Source organism: Lampetra fluviatilis, chromosome 69 (assembly GCF_964198595.1).
Source record: "Lampetra fluviatilis chromosome 69, kcLamFluv1.1, whole genome shotgun sequence".
Lineage (NCBI taxonomy): Eukaryota > Metazoa > Chordata > Hyperoartia > Petromyzontiformes > Petromyzontidae > Lampetra > Lampetra fluviatilis.
The window spans coordinates 6,152,772-6,169,941 of record NC_136343.1 but is presented as its reverse complement, the minus strand read 5'-3'; the positions used below and the strand labels follow the sequence as shown (position 1 = coordinate 6,169,941).

Here is a 17,170-nt window from a genome sequence, read left to right as displayed (position 1 = left end):
GAGTGTGTAGTGAGTGAGTGTGTAGTGAGTGAGTGTGTAGTGAGTGAGTGTGTAGTGAGTGAGTGTGTAGTGAGTGTGTAGTGAGTGTGTGTGTAGTGAGTGTGTAGTGAGTGAGTGTGTAGTGAGTGAGTGTGTAGTGAGTGTGTAGTGAGTGTGTAGTGAGTGTGTAGTGAGTGTGTGTGTAGTGAGTGTGTAGTGAGTGAGTGTGTAGTGAGTGGTGTAGTGAGTGTGTAGTGAGTGAGTGTGTAGTGAGTGTGTAGTGAGTGAGTGTGTAGTGAGTGAGTGTGTAGTGAGTGTGAGTGTGTAGTGAGTGAGTGTGTAGTGAGTGTGTAGTGAGTGTGTAGTGAGTGAGTGTGTAGTGAGTGAGTGTGTAGTGAGTGTGTGTAGTGAGTGAGTGTGTAGTGAGTGTGTAGTGAGTGTGTGTGTAGTGAGTGAGTGAGTGTGTAGTGAGTGTGTAGTGAGTGAGTGTGTAGTGAGTGAGTGTGTAGTGAGTGAGTGTGTAGTGAGTGTGTGTGTAGTGAGTGTGTAGTGAGTGTGTGTGTAGTGAGTGGTGTGAGTGAGTGTGTAGTGAGTGTGTAGTGAGTGAGTGTGTAGTGAGTGAGTGTGTAGTGAGTGAGTGTGTAGTGAGTGTGTAGTGAGTGAGTGTGTAGTGAGTGTGTAGTGAGTGTGTAGTGAGTGTGTAGTGAGTGAGTGTGTAGTGAGTGTGTAGTGAGTGAGTGAGTGTGTAGTGAGTGAGTGTGTAGTGAGTGTGTAGTGAGTGAGTGTGTAGTGAGTGTGTAGTGAGTGTGTAGTGAGTGAGTGTGTAGTGAGTGTGTAGTGAGTGAGTGTGTAGTGAGTGAGTGTGTAGTGAGTGAGTGTGTAGTGAGTGAGTGTGTAGTGGAGTGAGTGTGTAGTGAGTGTGTAGTGAGTGAGTGTGTGTGTAGTGAGTGAGTGAGTGTGTAGTGAGTGTGAGTGAGTGTGTAGTGAGTGTGTAGTGAGTGTGAGTGAGTGTGTAGTGAGTGAGTGTGTAGTGAGTGTGTAGTGAGTGAGTGTGTAGTGAGTGTGTAGTGAGTGAGTGTGTAGTGAGTGTGTAGTGTGAGTGAGTGTGTAGTGAGTGTGTAGTGAGTGAGTGTGTAGTGAGTGTGTAGTGAGTGTGAGTGTGTAGTGAGTGAGTGTGTAGTGAGTGAGTGTGTAGTGAGTGTGTAGTGAGTGTGTAGTGAGTGAGTGTGTAGTGAGTGTGTAGTGAGTGTGTAGTGAGTGAGTGTGTAGTGAGTGAGTGTGTAGTGAGTGAGTGTGTAGTGAGAGTGTGTAGTGAGTGTGTAGTGAGTGTGTAGTGAGTGTGTGTAGTGAGTGTGTAGTGAGTGAGTGTGTAGTGAGTGAGTGTGTAGTGAGTGTGTGTGTGTGTGAGTGAGTGTGTAGTGAGTGAGTGTGTAGTGAGTGTGTGTGTAGTGAGTGAGTGTGTAGTGAGTGAGTGTGTGAGTGAGTGTGTAGTGAGTGTGTAGTGAGTGAGTGTGTGTAGTGAGTGTGTAGTGAGTGAGTGTGTAGTGAGTGAGTGTGTAGTGAGTGTGTAGTGAGTGTGTAGTGAGTGTGTAGTGAGTGTGTAGTGAGTGAGTGAGTGTGTAGTGAGTGTGTGTGTAGTGAGTGTGTAGTGAGTGAGTGTGTAGTGAGTGTGTAGTGAGTGTGTAGTGAGTGTGTGTGTAGTGAGTGTGTAGTGAGTGGTGAGTGAGTGTGTAGTGTGTGTGAGTGTGTGTGAGTGAGTGTGTAGTGAGTGGTGTGTAGTGGTGAGTGTGTAGTGAGTGTGTGTGAGTGTGTAGTGAGTGTGTGTGTAGTGAGTGTGTAGTGAGTGTGTAGTGAGTGTGTAGTGAGTGTGTAGTGAGTGAGTGTGTAGTGAGTGTGTAGTGAGTGTGTAGTGAGTGAGTGTGTAGTGAGTGTGTGTGTAGTGAGTGAGTGTGTGTGGTGTGTAGTGAGTGAGTGTGTAGTGAGTGAGTGTGTAGTGAGTGTGTGTAGTGAGTGTGTGTGAGTGAGTGTGTAGTGAGTGTGTGTGAGTGAGTGTGTAGTGAGTGTGTGTGTAGTGAGTGGTGTGTAGTGAGTGTGTAGTGAGTGAGTGTGTAGTGAGTGAGTGTGTAGTGAGTGTGTAGTGAGTGTGTGTGTAGTGAGTGTGTAGTGAGTGTGTGTGTAGTGAGTGTGTGAGTGAGTGTGTAGTGAGTGTGTAGTGAGTGAGTGTGTAGTGAGTGTGTAGTGAGTGTGTAGTGAGTGAGTGTGTAGTGAGTGTGTAGTGAGTGTGTAGTGAGTGAGTGTGTAGTGAGTGAGTGTGTGTGAGTGAGTGTGTGTGTTGGTGAGTGTGTAGTGAGTGAGTGTGTAGTGAGTGGTGTAGTGAGTGTGTAGTGAGTGTGTGTGTAGTGAGTGTGTGTGTAGTGAGTGTGTAGTGAGTGAGTGTGTAGTGAGTGTGTAGTGAGTGTGTAGTGAGTGTGTGTGTAGTGAGTGTGTAGTGAGTGAGTGTGTAGTGAGTGTGTGTGTAGTGAGTGTGTAGTGAGTGAGTGTGTAGTGTGAGTGTGTAGTGAGTGTGTAGTGAGTGAGTGTGTAGTGAGTGTGTGTGTAGTGAGTGAGTGTGTAGTGAGTGAGTGTGTAGTGAGTGAGTGTGTAGTGAGTGTGTAGTGAGTGAGTGTGTAGTGAGTGTGTGAGTGTGTAGTGAGTGAGTGTGTAGTGAGTGAGTGTGTAGTGAGTGAGTGTGTAGTGAGTGAGTGTGTAGTGAGTGAGTGTGTAGTGAGTGAGTGTGTAGTGAGTGTGTAGTGAGTGAGTGTGTAGTGAGTGTGTAGTGAGTGAGTGAGTGTGTGTGTAGTGAGTGTGTAGTGAGTGAGTGTGTAGTGAGTGAGTGTGTAGTGAGTGAGTGTGTAGTGAGTGTGTAGTGAGTGAGTGAGTGAGTGTGTAGTGAGTGAGTGTGTAGTGAGTGTGTAGTGAGTGAGTGTGTAGTGAGTGTGTGTGTAGTGAGTGTGTAGTGAGTGTGTGTGTAGTGAGTGTGTGTGTAGTGAGTGTGTAGTGAGTGAGTGTGTAGTGAGTGAGTGTGTAGTGAGTGAGTGTGTAGTGAGTGTGTAGTGAGTGTGTAGTGAGTGTGTGTGTAGTGAGTGTGTAGTGAGTGTGTAGTGAGTGTGTAGTGAGTGAGTGTGTAGTGAGTGAGTGTGTAGTGAGTGAGTGTGTAGTGAGTGTGTAGTGAGTGTGTAGTGAGTGAGTGAGTGTGTGTGTAGTGAGTGTGTAGTGAGTGAGTGTGTAGTGAGTGTGTGTAGTGAGTGAGTGTGTAGTGAGTGAGTGTGTAGTGAGTGAGTGTGTAGTGAGTGTGTGTGTAGTGAGTGTGTAGTGAGTGTGTAGTGAGTGTGTAGTGAGTGAGTGAGTGTGTAGTGAGTGAGTGTGTAGTGAGTGTGTGTGTAGTGAGTGTGTAGTGAGTGTGTGTGTAGTGAGTGTGTGTAGTGAGTGTGTGTGTAGTGAGTGTGTAGTGAGTGAGTGTGTGTGTGTGAGTGTGTAGTGAGTGTGTAGTGAGTGAGTGTGTAGTGAGTGTGTGTAGTGAGTGAGTGTGTAGTGAGTGAGTGTGTAGTGAGTGTGTAGTGAGTGAGTGTGTAGTGAGTGAGTGTGTAGTGAGTGTGTAGTGAGTGTGTGTGTAGTGAGTGAGTGTGTAGTGAGTGAGTGTGTAGTGAGTGTGTGTGTAGTGAGTGTGTGTGAGTGAGTGTGTAGTGAGTGAGTGTGTAGTGAGTGAGTGTGAGTGGTGTGTAGTGAGTGAGTGTGTAGTGAGTGTGTGTGTAGTGAGTGTGTAGTGAGTGGTGTGTAGTGAGTGTGTAGTGAGTGTGTAGTGAGTGAGTGTGTAGTGAGTGAGTGTGTAGTGAGTGGGTGTGTAGTGAGTGTGTGTGAGTGAGTGTGTAGTGAGTGAGTGTGTAGTGAGTGAGTGGTGTAGTGAGTGTGTAGTGAGTGTGTGTGTGGTGAGTGTGTGTGTAGTGAGTGTGTAGTGAGTGGTGTGTGTGAGTGAGTGTGTGTGTAGTGAGTGTGTAGGTGAGTGTGTGTGTAGTGAGTGTGTGTGAGTGTGTGTGTAGTGAGGTGTGTGTAGTGGTGGGTGTGTTGTGAGTGAGTGTGTAGTGAGTGGTGTGTGGTGGTGTGTGTAGTGGTGTGTAGTGAGTGGTGTGTGTGTGTGGTGTGTGTGTGTGAGTGTGTAGTGAGTGTGTGTGTAGTGAGTGGTGTAGTGGTGTGTGTGTAGTGAGTGTGTGTGTGTGGTGAGTGTGTGTGGTGTGTAGTGAGTGGTGTGAGTGAGTGTGTAGTGAGTGAGTGTGTGTGGTGTGTGTGTGTGTGTGTGTGAGTGAGTGTGTAGTGAGTGGTGTGTAGTGGTGTGTGTGTGTGGTGTGTGTGTAGTGAGTGGTGTGTGTGTGGTGTGTAGTGAGTGTGTGTGTAGTGAGTGTGTGTGAGTGTGTGTGTGGTGTGTGTGTGTGAGTGTGTAGTGAGTGAGTGTGTAGTGAGTGTGTTGTGAGTGTGTGTGTAGTGGGTGTGTAGTGGTGTGTGTGTGAGTGTGTGTGGTGAGTGTGTGTGTAGTGAGTGAGTGTGTGTGAGTGAGTGTGTGTGGTGTGTGTGAGTGAGTGTGTAGTGAGTGTGTGGGTGTGTAGTGAGTGTGTAGTGAGTGAGTGTGTGTGGTGTGTTGGTGGTGGTGTGTAGTGAGTGTGTAGTGAGTGTGTGTGTAGTGAGTGTGTGTGTGTGAGTGAGTGTGTAGTGAGTGTGTGTGTAGTGAGTGTGTAGTGAGTGTGTAGTGGTGTGTGTGTGTGTGTAGTGAGTGTGTGTGTGTGAGTGTGTGTGTGTGTGTGGTGAGTGTGTAGTGAGTGAGTGTGTAGTGAGTGTGTGTGTAGTGAGTGTGTAGTGAGTGTGTGTGAGTGTGTAGTGAGTGTGTGAGTGTGTAGTGAGTGAGTGTGTAGTGAGTGAGTGTGTGTGTGTGTGTGAGTGAGTGTGTAGTGTGTGTGAGTGTGGGTGTGTAGTGAGTGAGTGTGTAGTGAGTGTGTGTGAGTGTGTAGTGAGTGGTGTGAGTGTGTAGTGAGTGAGTGTGTAGTGAGTGTGTGTGTAGTGAGTGTGTGTGTGTGTAGTGAGTGTGTGTGAGTGAGTGTGTAGTGAGTGAGTGTGTGTGTGTGAGTGTGTAGTGGTGTGTGTAGTGAGTGAGTGTGTGTGTAGTGAGTGTGTAGTGAGTGTGTGTGTGTGTGAGTGATGTGTAGTGAGTGTGTAGTGAGTGAGTGTGTAGTGAGTGTGTGTGTAGTGAGTGTGTAGTGAGTGAGTGTGTGTAGTGAGTGGTGTGTAGTGAGTGTGTAGTGAGTGTGTGTGTGTGGTGTGTGAGTGTGTAGTGAGTGAGTGTGTGTGTGAGTGTGTAGTGAGTGTGTAGTGAGTGAGTGTGTAGTGAGTGAGTGTGTAGTGAGTGAGTGTGTAGTGAGTGAGTGTGTAGTGAGTGAGTGTGTAGTGAGTGTGTAGTGAGTGTGTAGTGAGTGAGTGTGTGTGAGTGTGTAGTGAGTGAGTGTGTAGTGAGTGTGTGTGTAGTGAGTGAGTGTGTAGTGAGTGTGTGAGTGTGTGTGTAGTGAGTGAGTGTGTAGTGGTGAGTGTGTGTGTAGTGAGTGTGTGTGTGTGAGTGAGTGTGTAGTGAGTGAGTGTGTGTGTAGTGAGTGAGTGTGTAGTGAGTGAGTGTGTAGTGAGTGTGTGTGTAGTGAGTGAGTGTGTAGTGAGTGTGTAGTGAGTGTGTAGTGAGTGTGTAGTGAGTGAGTGTGTGTGTAGTGAGTGAGTGTGTAGTGAGTGTGTGTAGTGAGTGTGTGTGTAGTGAGTGAGTGTGTAGTGAGTGAGTGAGTGTGTAGTGAGTGAGTGTGTAGTGAGTGTGTAGTGAGTGTGTAGTGAGTGTGTAGTGAGTGAGTGTGTAGTGAGTGTGTAGTGAGTGAGTGTGTAGTGAGTGAGTGTGTGTGTAGTGAGTGAGTGTGTAGTGAGTGAGTGTGTAGTGAGTGTGTGTGTAGTGAGTGAGTGTGTAGTGAGTGAGTGTGTAGTGAGTGTGTGTGTGTGTGAGTGTGTGGTGTGTAGTGAGTGAGTGTGTAGTGAGTGAGTGTGTGTGTAGTGAGTGAGTGTGTAGTGAGTGTGTGTGTAGTGAGTGAGTGTGTAGTGAGTGAGTGTGTAGTGAGTGTGTAGTGAGTGAGTGTGTAGTGAGTGAGTGTGTAGTGAGTGAGTGTGTAGTGAGTGAGTGAGTGTGTAGTGAGTGAGTGTGTAGTGAGTGTGTAGTGAGTGAGTGTGTAGTGAGTGAGTGTGTAGTGAGTGAGTGAGTGTGTAGTGAGTGAGTGTGTAGTGAGTGTGTAGTGAGTGAGTGTGTAGTGAGTGAGTGTGTAGTGAGTGAGTGTGTAGTGAGTGAGTGTGTAGTGAGTGAGTGTGTAGTGAGTGAGTGTGTAGTGAGTGTGTAGTGAGTGTGTAGTGAGTGTGTAGTGAGTGTGTGTGTAGTGAGTGTGTAGTGAGTGAGTGTGTAGTGAGTGTGTAGTGAGTGTGTAGTGAGTGAGTGTGTAGTGAGTGTGTAGTGAGTGAGTGTGTAGTGAGTGAGTGTGTAGTGAGTGAGTGTGTAGTGAGTGTGTAGTGAGTGAGTGTGTAGTGAGTGTGTAGTGAGTGTGTAGTGAGTGTGTGTAGTGAGTGTGTGTGTAGTGAGTGTGTAGTGAGTGAGTGAGTGTGTAGTGTGAGTGTGTAGTGAGTGAGTGTGTAGTGAGTGTGTAGTGAGTGAGTGTGTAGTGAGTGAGTGTGTAGTGAGTGAGTGTGTAGTGAGTACTTCTTGTGTAGGAGTGTGTGTTGTATGTGAGTGTGTAGGTGAGGTGTGTATGTGAGTTGAGTGTGTAGTGAGTGGTGTGTAGTGAGTGAGTGTGTAGTGCAGTTCGAGTTGTGTAGTGAGTGGTGGTGTGTAGTGAGTGTGTAGTGAGTGTGTAGTGAGTGAGTGTAGTAGTGAGTGAGTGTGTAGTGAGTGAGTGTGTAGTGAGTGTGTAGTGAGTGGTAGTGAGTGAGTGTGTAGTGAGTGAGTGTGTAGTGAGTGAGTGTGTAGTGAGTGTGTGTGTAGTGAGTGAGTGAGTGTGTAGTGAGTGTGTAGTGAGTGTGTAGTGAGTGAGTGTGTAGTGAGTGAGTGTGTAGTGAGTGAGTGTGTAGTGAGTGTGTAGTGAGTGTGTAGTGAGTGTGTAGTGAGTGTGTAGTGAGTGAGTGTGTAGTGAGTGTGTGTGTAGTGAGTGAGTGTGTAGTGAGTGAGTGAGTGTGTAGTGAGTGAGTGTGTAGTGAGTGAGTGTGTAGTGAGTGTGTAGTGAGTGTGTGTGTGTAGTGAGTGTGTAGTGAGTGTGTAGTGAGTGAGTGTGTAGTGAGTGTGTAGTGAGTGAGTGTGTAGTGAGTGAGTGTGTAGTGAGTGTGTAGTGAGTGTGTAGTGAGTGTGTAGTGAGTGAGTGTGTAGTGAGTGTGTAGTGAGTGAGTGTGTAGTGAGTGTGTAGTGAGTGAGTGTGTAGTGAGTGAGTGTGTAGTGAGTGAGTGTGTAGTGAGTGTGTGTAGTGAGTGAGTGTGTAGTGAGTGAGTGTTGTAGTGAGTGTGTGTGTAGTGAGTGTGTAGTGAGTGTGTAGTGAGTGTGTGTGTAGTGAGTGTGTGTGTAGTGAGTGAGTGTGTAGTGAGTGTGTGTGTAGTGAGTGAGTGTGTAGTGAGTGAGTGTGTATGAGTGTGTAGTGAGTGTAGTGAGTGAGTGTGTAGTGAGTGTGTGTGTAGTGAGTGAGTGTGTAGTGAGTGAGTGTGTAGTGAGTGAGTGTGTAGTGAGTGTGTGTGTAGTGAGTGAGTGTGTAGTGAGTGTGTGTGTAGTGTGTAGTGAGTGAGTAGTGTGTGTGTGTAGCTGTAGTGTGAGTGTGTGTGTAGCGAGGGCTGTAGTGTGTGTGTAGTGAGTGTGTGTAGTGTGTAGTGAGTGTGTGTAGCGTGAGTGTGTGAGTAGTGTGTGTGTGGCGCTACCGGCTGTGTCGGCGGTGGCCTGTAGTTGTAGTGTGAGTGTGTGAGTAGTGAGTGTGTGTGTAGTGAGTGTGAGTGTGTGTAGTGAGTGTGTGTGTGTGTAGTGAGTGTGTGTGTGTGTAGTGAGTGTGTGTGTGTGTAGTGAGTGTGTAGTGAGTGAGTGTGTGTAGTGAGTGTGTAGTGAGTGTGTAGTGCGTGTGTAGCTGTAGTGTGAGTGTGTGTGTAGTGAGTGTGTGTAGCGTGAATGAGTGAGTGAGTAGTGAGTGTGTAGCGTGAGTGTGTGAGTAGTGTGTGTGTGGCGCTACCGGCTGTGTCGGCGGTGGCCTGTAGTTGTAGTGTGAGTGTGTGTGTAGCGAGGCTGTAGTGTGTGTAGTGAGTGTGTGTAGTGAGTGTGTGTAGTGAGCGTGTGGTGTGTGTGGCGCTACCGGCTGTGTCGGCGGTGGCCTGTAGTTGCAGTGTGAGTGTGTGTAGTGTGAGTGTGTAGTGTGTGTAGTGAGTGTGAGTAGTGAGCGTGTGTGGCGCTACCGGCTGTGTCGGCGGTGGCCTGTAGTTGCAGTGTGAGTGTGTGAGTAGTGAGTGTGTAGTGTGTGTAGTGAGTGTGAGTAGTGAGCGTGTGTGGCGCTACCGGCTGTGTCGGCGGTGGCCTGTAGTTGCCCGTTCTTCTTCGCCGTCACGAACTTCCCCCCACGGAGCTGCAGCGCCACGGCGCGGCCTCGCCACACCACCTCAAACACAGCCGCACTGCTCCTACAGTCAGTCACACAGTCACACACACACACACACAGTCACACACACACAGCGTGTCACACACACACACACACAGACACACACACACACACACACAGTCACACACGCACACAGCGTGTCACACTCACACACACACACACAGTCACACACACACACACACAGACACACACACACAGCGTGTCACACACACACACACACAGTCACACACACACACACACACACAGCGTGTCACACACACGCACACACGCCACACCACCTCAAACACAGCCGCACTGCTCCTACAGTCAGTCACACAGTCACACACACACACACAGCGTGTCACACACACACAGTCACACACACACACACAGTCACACACACACACAGCGTGTCACACACACACACACACACACGCCACACCACCTCAAACACAGCCGCACTGCTCCTACAGTCAGTCACAGTCACACACACACACACACAGACACACACACACACACAGCGTGTCACACACACACACACAGCGTGTCACACACACACACACACAGCGTGTCACACACACACACACACAGCGTGTCACACACACACACACACAGTCACACACACACACAGCGTGTCACACACACACACAGCGTGTCACACACACACACAGCGTGTCACACACACACACACACAGTCACACACACACACAGCGTGTCACACACACACACAGCGTGTCACACACACACACACACACACAGTCACACACACACACAGCGTGTCACACACACACACACACAGTCACACACACACACAGCGTGTCACACACACACACACACAGTCACACACACGCACAGCGTGTCACACACACACACACACACAGTCACACACACACAGCGTGTCACACACACACACACACAGTCACACACACACAGCGTGTCACACACACACACACACACGCCACACCACCTCAAACACAGCCGCACTGCTCCTACAGTCAGTCACACACAGTCACACACAGCGTGTCACACAGTCACACACAGCGTGTCACACACACGCACAGCGTGTCACACACACACACACGCACACACACACACACACACACAGTCACACACACACACACACACAGCGTGTCACACACACACACACAGCGTGTCACACACACACACACACAGCGTGTCACACACACACGCACAGCGTGTCACATACACACACACACAGCGTGTCACACACACACACACACAGCGTGTCACACACACACACCACCTCAAACACAGCCGCACTGCTCCTACACTCACACAGTCACACACACACACACAGTCACACACAGTCACACACAGCGTGTCACACACACACGCCACACCACCTCAAACACAGCCGCACTGCTCCTACAGTCAGTCACACACAGCGTGTCACACAGTCACACACACACACACAGCGTGTCACACAGTCACACACACGCCACACCACCTCAAACACAGCCGCACTGCTCCTACAGTCAGTCACACACAGACACACACAGCGTGTCACACAGACACACACAGCGTGTCACACAGACACACACAGCGTGTCACACAGACACACACAGCGTGTCACACAGACACACACAGCGTGTCACACAGACACACACAGCGTGTCACACAGACACACACAGCGTGTCACACAGTCACACACAGCGTGTCACACAGTCACACACAGCGTGTCACACAGTCACACACAGCGTGTCACACAGTCACACACAGCGTGTCACACAGTCACACACAGCGTGTCACACAGTCACACACAGCGTGTCACACAGTCACACACAGCGTGTCACACAGTCACACACAGCGTGTCACACAGTCACACACAGCGTGTCACACAGTCACACACAGCGTGTCACACAGTCACACACAGCGTGTCACACAGTCACACACAGCGTGTCACACAGTCACACACAGCGTGTCACACAGTCACACACAGCGTGTCACACAGTCACACACAGCGTGTCACACAGTCACACACAGCGTGTCACACAGTCACACACAGCGTGTCACACAGTCACACACAGCGTGTCACACACGCCACACCACCTCAAACACAGCCGCACTGCTCCTACAGTCAGTCACACACAGTCACACACCGCGTGTCACACACACACACCGCGTGTCACACACACACACCGCGTGTCACACACACACCGCGTGTCACACACACACCGCGTGTCACACACACAGCGTGTCACACACACAGCGTGTCACACACACAGCGTGTCACACAGTCACACACACGCCACACCACCTCAAACACAGCCGCACTGCTCCTACACTCACACACAGTCACACACAGTCACACACAGTCACACACAGTCACACACAGTCACACACAGTCAGTCACACGCAGCGTGTCACACACAGTCAGTCACACACGCACGGGGAGACACGGGGGAGACGCGTGGAGATTTGTGAAGACGCGTGGGGACACGTGGAGACACGGGGTGACAGGTGAAGACACGTGGAGACACGGGGAGATTTGTGAAGACACGGTGAGACAGAGGGAGACGCGTGGAGACGCGTGGAGACACGGGGAGACACGGGGAGACACGGGGAGAGGCGTGGAGATTTGTGAAGACACGGGGAGACGCGTGGAGACACGGGGAGACACGGGGAGACGCGTGGAGACACGGGGAGACACGGGGAGACGCGTGGAGACACGGGAAGAGGCGTGGAGATTTGTGAAGACACGGTGAGACAGAGGGAGACACGGGGAGAGGCGTGGAGATTTGTGAAGACACGGGGAGACGCGTGGAGACACGGGGAGACACGGGGAGACGCGGGGAGAGGCGGGGAGAGGCGTGGAGATTTGTGAAGACACGGGGAGACGCGGGGAGATTTGTGAAGACACGGGGAGACACGGGGAGACACATAGAGACACGGGGGAGACACGGTGGAGATACAGGGAGACACGGGGAGAAAGGTGAAGACACGTGGAGACAGAGGAAGACACGTGGAGACTTGTGAAGACGCGTGGAGACACGGTGGAGACAGAGGGAGACAGAGGGAGACACAGGGTGACAGGTGAAGACACGTGGAGACACGGGGAGACACATGGAGACTTGTGAAGACGCGGGGAGACACGTGGAGACAGAGGGAGACAGAGGGAGACACGGGGAGACTTGTGAAGACACGTAGAGACACGGGGAGACACATGGAGACACGTGGAGACACATGGAGACACGTGGAGACACGGGGAGACACGGTGGAGACTTGTGAAGACACGTAGAGACACGGGGAGACACATGGAGACAGAGGGAGACACGGGGAGACACATGGAGACTTGTGAAGACACGTAGAGACACGGGGAGACACATGGAGACAGAGGGAGACACGGGGGAGACACATGAAGACTTGTGAAGACACGTAGAGACACGGGGAGACACGTGGAGACACGTGGAGACGCGTGGAGACGCGTGGAGACACGGGGAGACACGTGGGAGACACGGGGGAGACACGTGGAGACAGAGGGAGACATGGGGGAGACACATGAAGACTTGTGAAGACACGTGGAGACACGGGTAGACACGGGGGAGACACGTGGAGACAGAGGGAGACACGGGGGAGACACATGAAGACTTGTGAAGACACGTGGAGACACGTGGAGACACGGGGGAGACACGTGGAAACACGTGGAGACACGGGGGAGACACGGGGAGACACGGTGGGACACGGTGGAGACTTGTGAAGACGCGTGGAGACGGAGGGAGACACAGGGTGACAGGTGAAGACACGTGGAGACACGGGGGAGACACGGGGGAGACTTGTGAAGACACGGGGAGACACGGGGAGACACGTGGGAGACACGTGGAGACGCGTGGAGACAGAGGGAGACACGGGGGAGACACATGAAGACTTGTGAAGACACGTGGAGACACGTGGAGACACGTGGGAGACACGTGGAGACACGCGAAGACACGGGGGAGACACGGGGAGACACGGGGAGACTTGTGAAGACGCGTGGAGACGGAGGGAGACACAGGGTGACAGGTGAAGACACGTGGAGACACGGGGGAGACACGGGGGAGACTTGTGAAGACACGGGGAGACACGGGGAGACACGTGGAGACAGAGGGAGACACGGGGGAGACACATGAAGACTTGTGAAGACACGTAGAGACACGTGGAGACACGGGGAGACACGTGGAGACACGTGGAGACACGGGGAGACTTGTGAAGACGCGTGGAGACGGAGGGAGACACAGGGTGACAGGTGAAGACACGTGGAGACACGGGGGAGACACGGGGGAGACTTGTGAAGACACGGGGAGACACGGGGAGACGTGGGGAGACACGTAGAGACACGGGGAGACAGAGGGAGACACGGGGAGACTTGTGAAGACGCGTGGAGACAGAGGGAGACACGGGGAGATGCGTGGAGACTTGTGAAGACAGAGGGAGACGCGTGGAGACAGAGGGAGACACGGTGGAGACTTGTGAAGAAACGGTGGAGACACGGGGGAGACTTGTGAAGATGCGTGGAGACACGGGGAGACACGTGGAGACACGGGGAGACGCAGGGAGACACATAGAGACACGGTGGAGACGCGTGGAGACGCGTGGAGACACGGGGAGACAAGTGGAGGCGCGTAGAGACAGGGGGAGACACATGGAGACACGGGGAGAAGCGTGGAGACTTTTGAAGACACGGTGGAGACACGTGATGACGCGTGGAGACACGTGGAGACTTGCGAAGACACGGGGGAGACGCGTGGAGACACGTGGAGACTTGCGAAGACACGGGGGAGACACGTGGAGACACGTGGAGACTTGCGAAGACACGGGGGAGACACGTGGAGACACGTGGAGACTTGCAAAGACACGGGGGAGACGCGTGGAGACGCGTGGAGAGAGTCTCACTGCGATGAGGCGGAGGCTTGAAGTCCACCGCTGGCTGCGCTCACGGCCCAGTAGGAGCCTCCGAAGCAGCGCAGAGACCAGCCACCCGGCACGGCCTCCATCTGGAACGTCTCCGTCTCCCCCTCCTCCTCCTGGTTGGCTGAGATGTCCAGCCCTGAGACACGGAGACACAGAGACACGGAGACAGTCAGAAAGACAGGGAGACACAGAGAGAGACACAGAGAGAGAGAGACAGAGACAGAGACACAGAGACACGGAGACACGGAGACACGGAGACACGGAGACACGGAGACACGGAGACACGGAGACACGGAGACACGGAGACACGGAGACACGGAGACACGGAGACACGCACACACAGAGACACAGAGACACAGTCAGAGACAGAGAGAGACACAGAGTCACACAGAGTCACAGAGACAGAGAGAGACACAGAGAGAGAGACACAGAGAGAGAGAGAGAGAGACAGACACAGAGAGAGACACAGAGACACAGAGAGAGAGACACACAGACACAGAGAGAGAGACACAGACACGCCCACCAACTCAGTCAGTCACTCACCCCACCACCCACCCACCCACTCACCCACCCACCCACTCACCCACTCACCCACCCACTCACTCACCCTCCCCCCCACTCACCCTCCCCCCCACTCACCCACCCACCCACCCACCAACTCACTCACTCACCCACTCACTCACCCTCCCCCCCACTCACTCACCCACTCACCCTCCCCCCCACTCACCCACCCACCCACCAACCAACTCACCCACCCACTCACCCACCCACCCTCCCCCCCACTCACCCACCCACCCACCAACCAACTCACCCACCCACTCACCCACTCACCCTCCCCCCCACTCACCCACCCACCCACCAACCAACTCACCCACCCACTCACCCACCCACCCTCCCCCCCACTCACCCACTCACCCACCAACCAACTCACTCACCCACCAACCAACTCACTCACCCACCAACCAACTCACTCACCCACCAACCAACTCACTCACCCACCCACCCACCCACCCACTCACCCACTCACCCACCCACTCACTCACCCTCCCCCCCACTCACCCTCCCCCCCACTCACCCACCCACCCACCCACCAACTCACTCACTCACCCACTCACTCACCCTCCCCCCCACTCACTCACCCACTCACCCTCCCCCCCACTCACCCACCCACCCACCAACCAACTCACCCACCCACTCACCCACCCACCCTCCCCCCCACTCACCCACCCACCCACCAACCAACTCACCCACCCACTCACCCACTCACCCTCCCCCCCACTCACCCACCCACCCACCAACCAACTCACCCACCCACTCACCCACCCACCCTCCCCCCCACTCACCCACTCACCCACCAACCAACTCACTCACCCACCAACCAACTCACTCACCCACCCACCCACCCACCTCACTCACCCTCCCCCCCACTCACCCACCCACCCACCAACTCACTCACCCACTCACCCACTCACCCTCCCCCCCACTCACTCACCCACTCACCCACTCACCCACCCACCCTCGCCCCCACCCACCCACCCACCCACCCACTCACCCACCCACCCACCAACCAACTCACTCACCCACCAACCAACTCACTCATCCACCCACCCACCCACCCACCCACCTCACTCACCCTCCCCCCCACTCACCCACCCACCCACCCACCCACCAACTCACTCACCCACCCACCCACCCACCCACCAACTCACTCACCCACCCACCCACTCACCCACTCACCCACTCACCCTCCCCCCCACTCACTCACCCACTCACCCACTCACCCTCCCCCCCACTCACTCACCCACTCACCCACCCACCCTCGCCCCCACCCACCCCCCACCCACTCACTCACCCACCCACTGACTCACCCACCCACCCACCCACTCACCCACCCACCCACTAACTCACCCACCCACCCACCCACCCACTCACCCACCCACCCACCCACTCACCCACTCACCCACCTCACCCACCTCACCCACCCACTCTCCCCCCCACTCACCCACTCACCCACCAACCAACTCACTCACCCACTCACCCTCCCCCCCACCCACCCACCCACCCACCCACCCACCCACTCACCCACCCCCCACCCCCCCACCCACCCACCCCCTCACCCACCCACTCACCCACCCCCCACCCCCCCACTCACCCAGCCACCCACCCACTCACCCACCCCCCACCCCCCCACCCACCCAGCCACCCACCCCCTCACCCACCCAGCCACCCACCCCCTCACCCACCCACCCACCCACTCACCCACCCCCCACCCCCCCACCCACCCACCCACCCCCCCCCTCACCCACCCACCCACCCACTCACCCACCCCCCACCACCCCACCCACCCACTCACCCACCCCCCCACCCCCCCACTCACCCACCCCCCACCCCCCCACCCACCCAGCCACCCACCCACCCACTCACCCTCCCACTCACCCTGCCTGGCTGACACGGCCCTGCCACTGGAGTTGCCCCTCAAGGTGACTTGGGCGCGCGACTCCTCCAACACAAACAGCTCGTCCTTGGCGGGGCGCGACGACGCAGACGACGACGCCGCACGGACGGATTTAAGAATCCCGGAAGGCCCCGACGGGCACAGATAGCGCCCTTCTGTGTCCTGGGGAGACGGGGGGGGGGGCGGGGGGTCAGTGGGGGGGGGGGGGGGGGTTAGTGGGGGGGGGGGGGTCAGTGGGGGGGGGGGCAGACGCAGTAGGGAGGGGAGGGAGGGCGAGTGGGCGAGCGGGTGGGCGAGCGAGTGGGCGAGTGGGCGAGAGAGCGAGTGGGCGAGCGAGTGGGCGAGCGAGCGAGTGGGCGAGCGAGTGGGCGAGCGGGTGGGCGAGCGAGTGGGCGAGTGGGCGAGAGAGCGAGTGGGCGAGCGAGTGGGCGAGCGAGTGGGCGAGCGAGTGGGCGAGTGGGCGAGAGAGTGGGCGAGCGAGTGGGCGAGCGAGTGGGCGAGCGGGTGGGCGAGCGGGTGGGCGAGCGAGTGGGCGGGTGAGTGGGTGAGAGAGTGAGTAAGTGGGGCGGTGAGTGAGTGAGTGGGCGGGCGGGCGAGTCCGTGAGCGGGTGAGCGAGTGGGCGAGCGGGTGGGCGAGCGGGTGAGTGGGGTAGTGAGTGGGTGAGTGAGCGGATGAGTGAGTGAGTGGGTGGGTGGGTGAGTGAGCGAGCGAGTGGGCAAGTGAGTGAGCGGGCGAGCGGGTCCATGAGTGAGTGAGTGAGCGGGCGAGCGGGTCCGTGAGTGGGCGAGTGAGTGGGTGACTGACTGAGCGAGCGAGTGGGCGAGTGAGCCAGCGACTGAGCGAGCGGGCGGGGAGCGGGTCCGTGAGCGAGCGAGCGAGCCTCTGTCTTTGTTGTGTGTGTGTCTCTGTGCGTCTGCCTCAGTGTGTGTGTGTGTCTGCCTCAGTGTGTGTGTGTGTGTCTGCCTCAGTGTGTGTGTGTCTCTCTGTGCGTCTGCCTCAGTGTGTGTGTGTGTGTGTCTGCCTCAGTGTGTGTGTGTGTGTCTGCCTCAGTGTGTGTGTGTCTCTCTGTGCGTCTGCCTCAGTGTGTGTGTGTGTGTGTGTCTCTCTGTGTGTCTGCCTCAGTGTGTGTGTGTG

The 17,170-nt window shown here is 54.5% G+C and overlaps 1 protein-coding gene across 1 annotated transcript in view; it reads right to left on the bottom strand.

Annotated features, from left to right (window-relative positions):
• The window catches only part of LOC144952641 (fascin-like), a 49,941-nt gene that overhangs the window by 14,606 nt on the left and 18,165 nt on the right, over positions 1-17,170 (bottom strand). The window contains exons 4-6 of the mRNA XM_078883118.1: positions 16,017-16,197; positions 13,563-13,716; positions 8,594-8,715 (exon numbers count right to left, since the gene is read on the bottom strand). Of these exons, the coding sequence (XP_078739244.1) occupies positions 8,594-8,715; positions 13,563-13,716; positions 16,017-16,197 (457 nt within the window). The remainder of the gene's footprint in view (positions 1-8,593; positions 8,716-13,562; positions 13,717-16,016; positions 16,198-17,170) is intronic.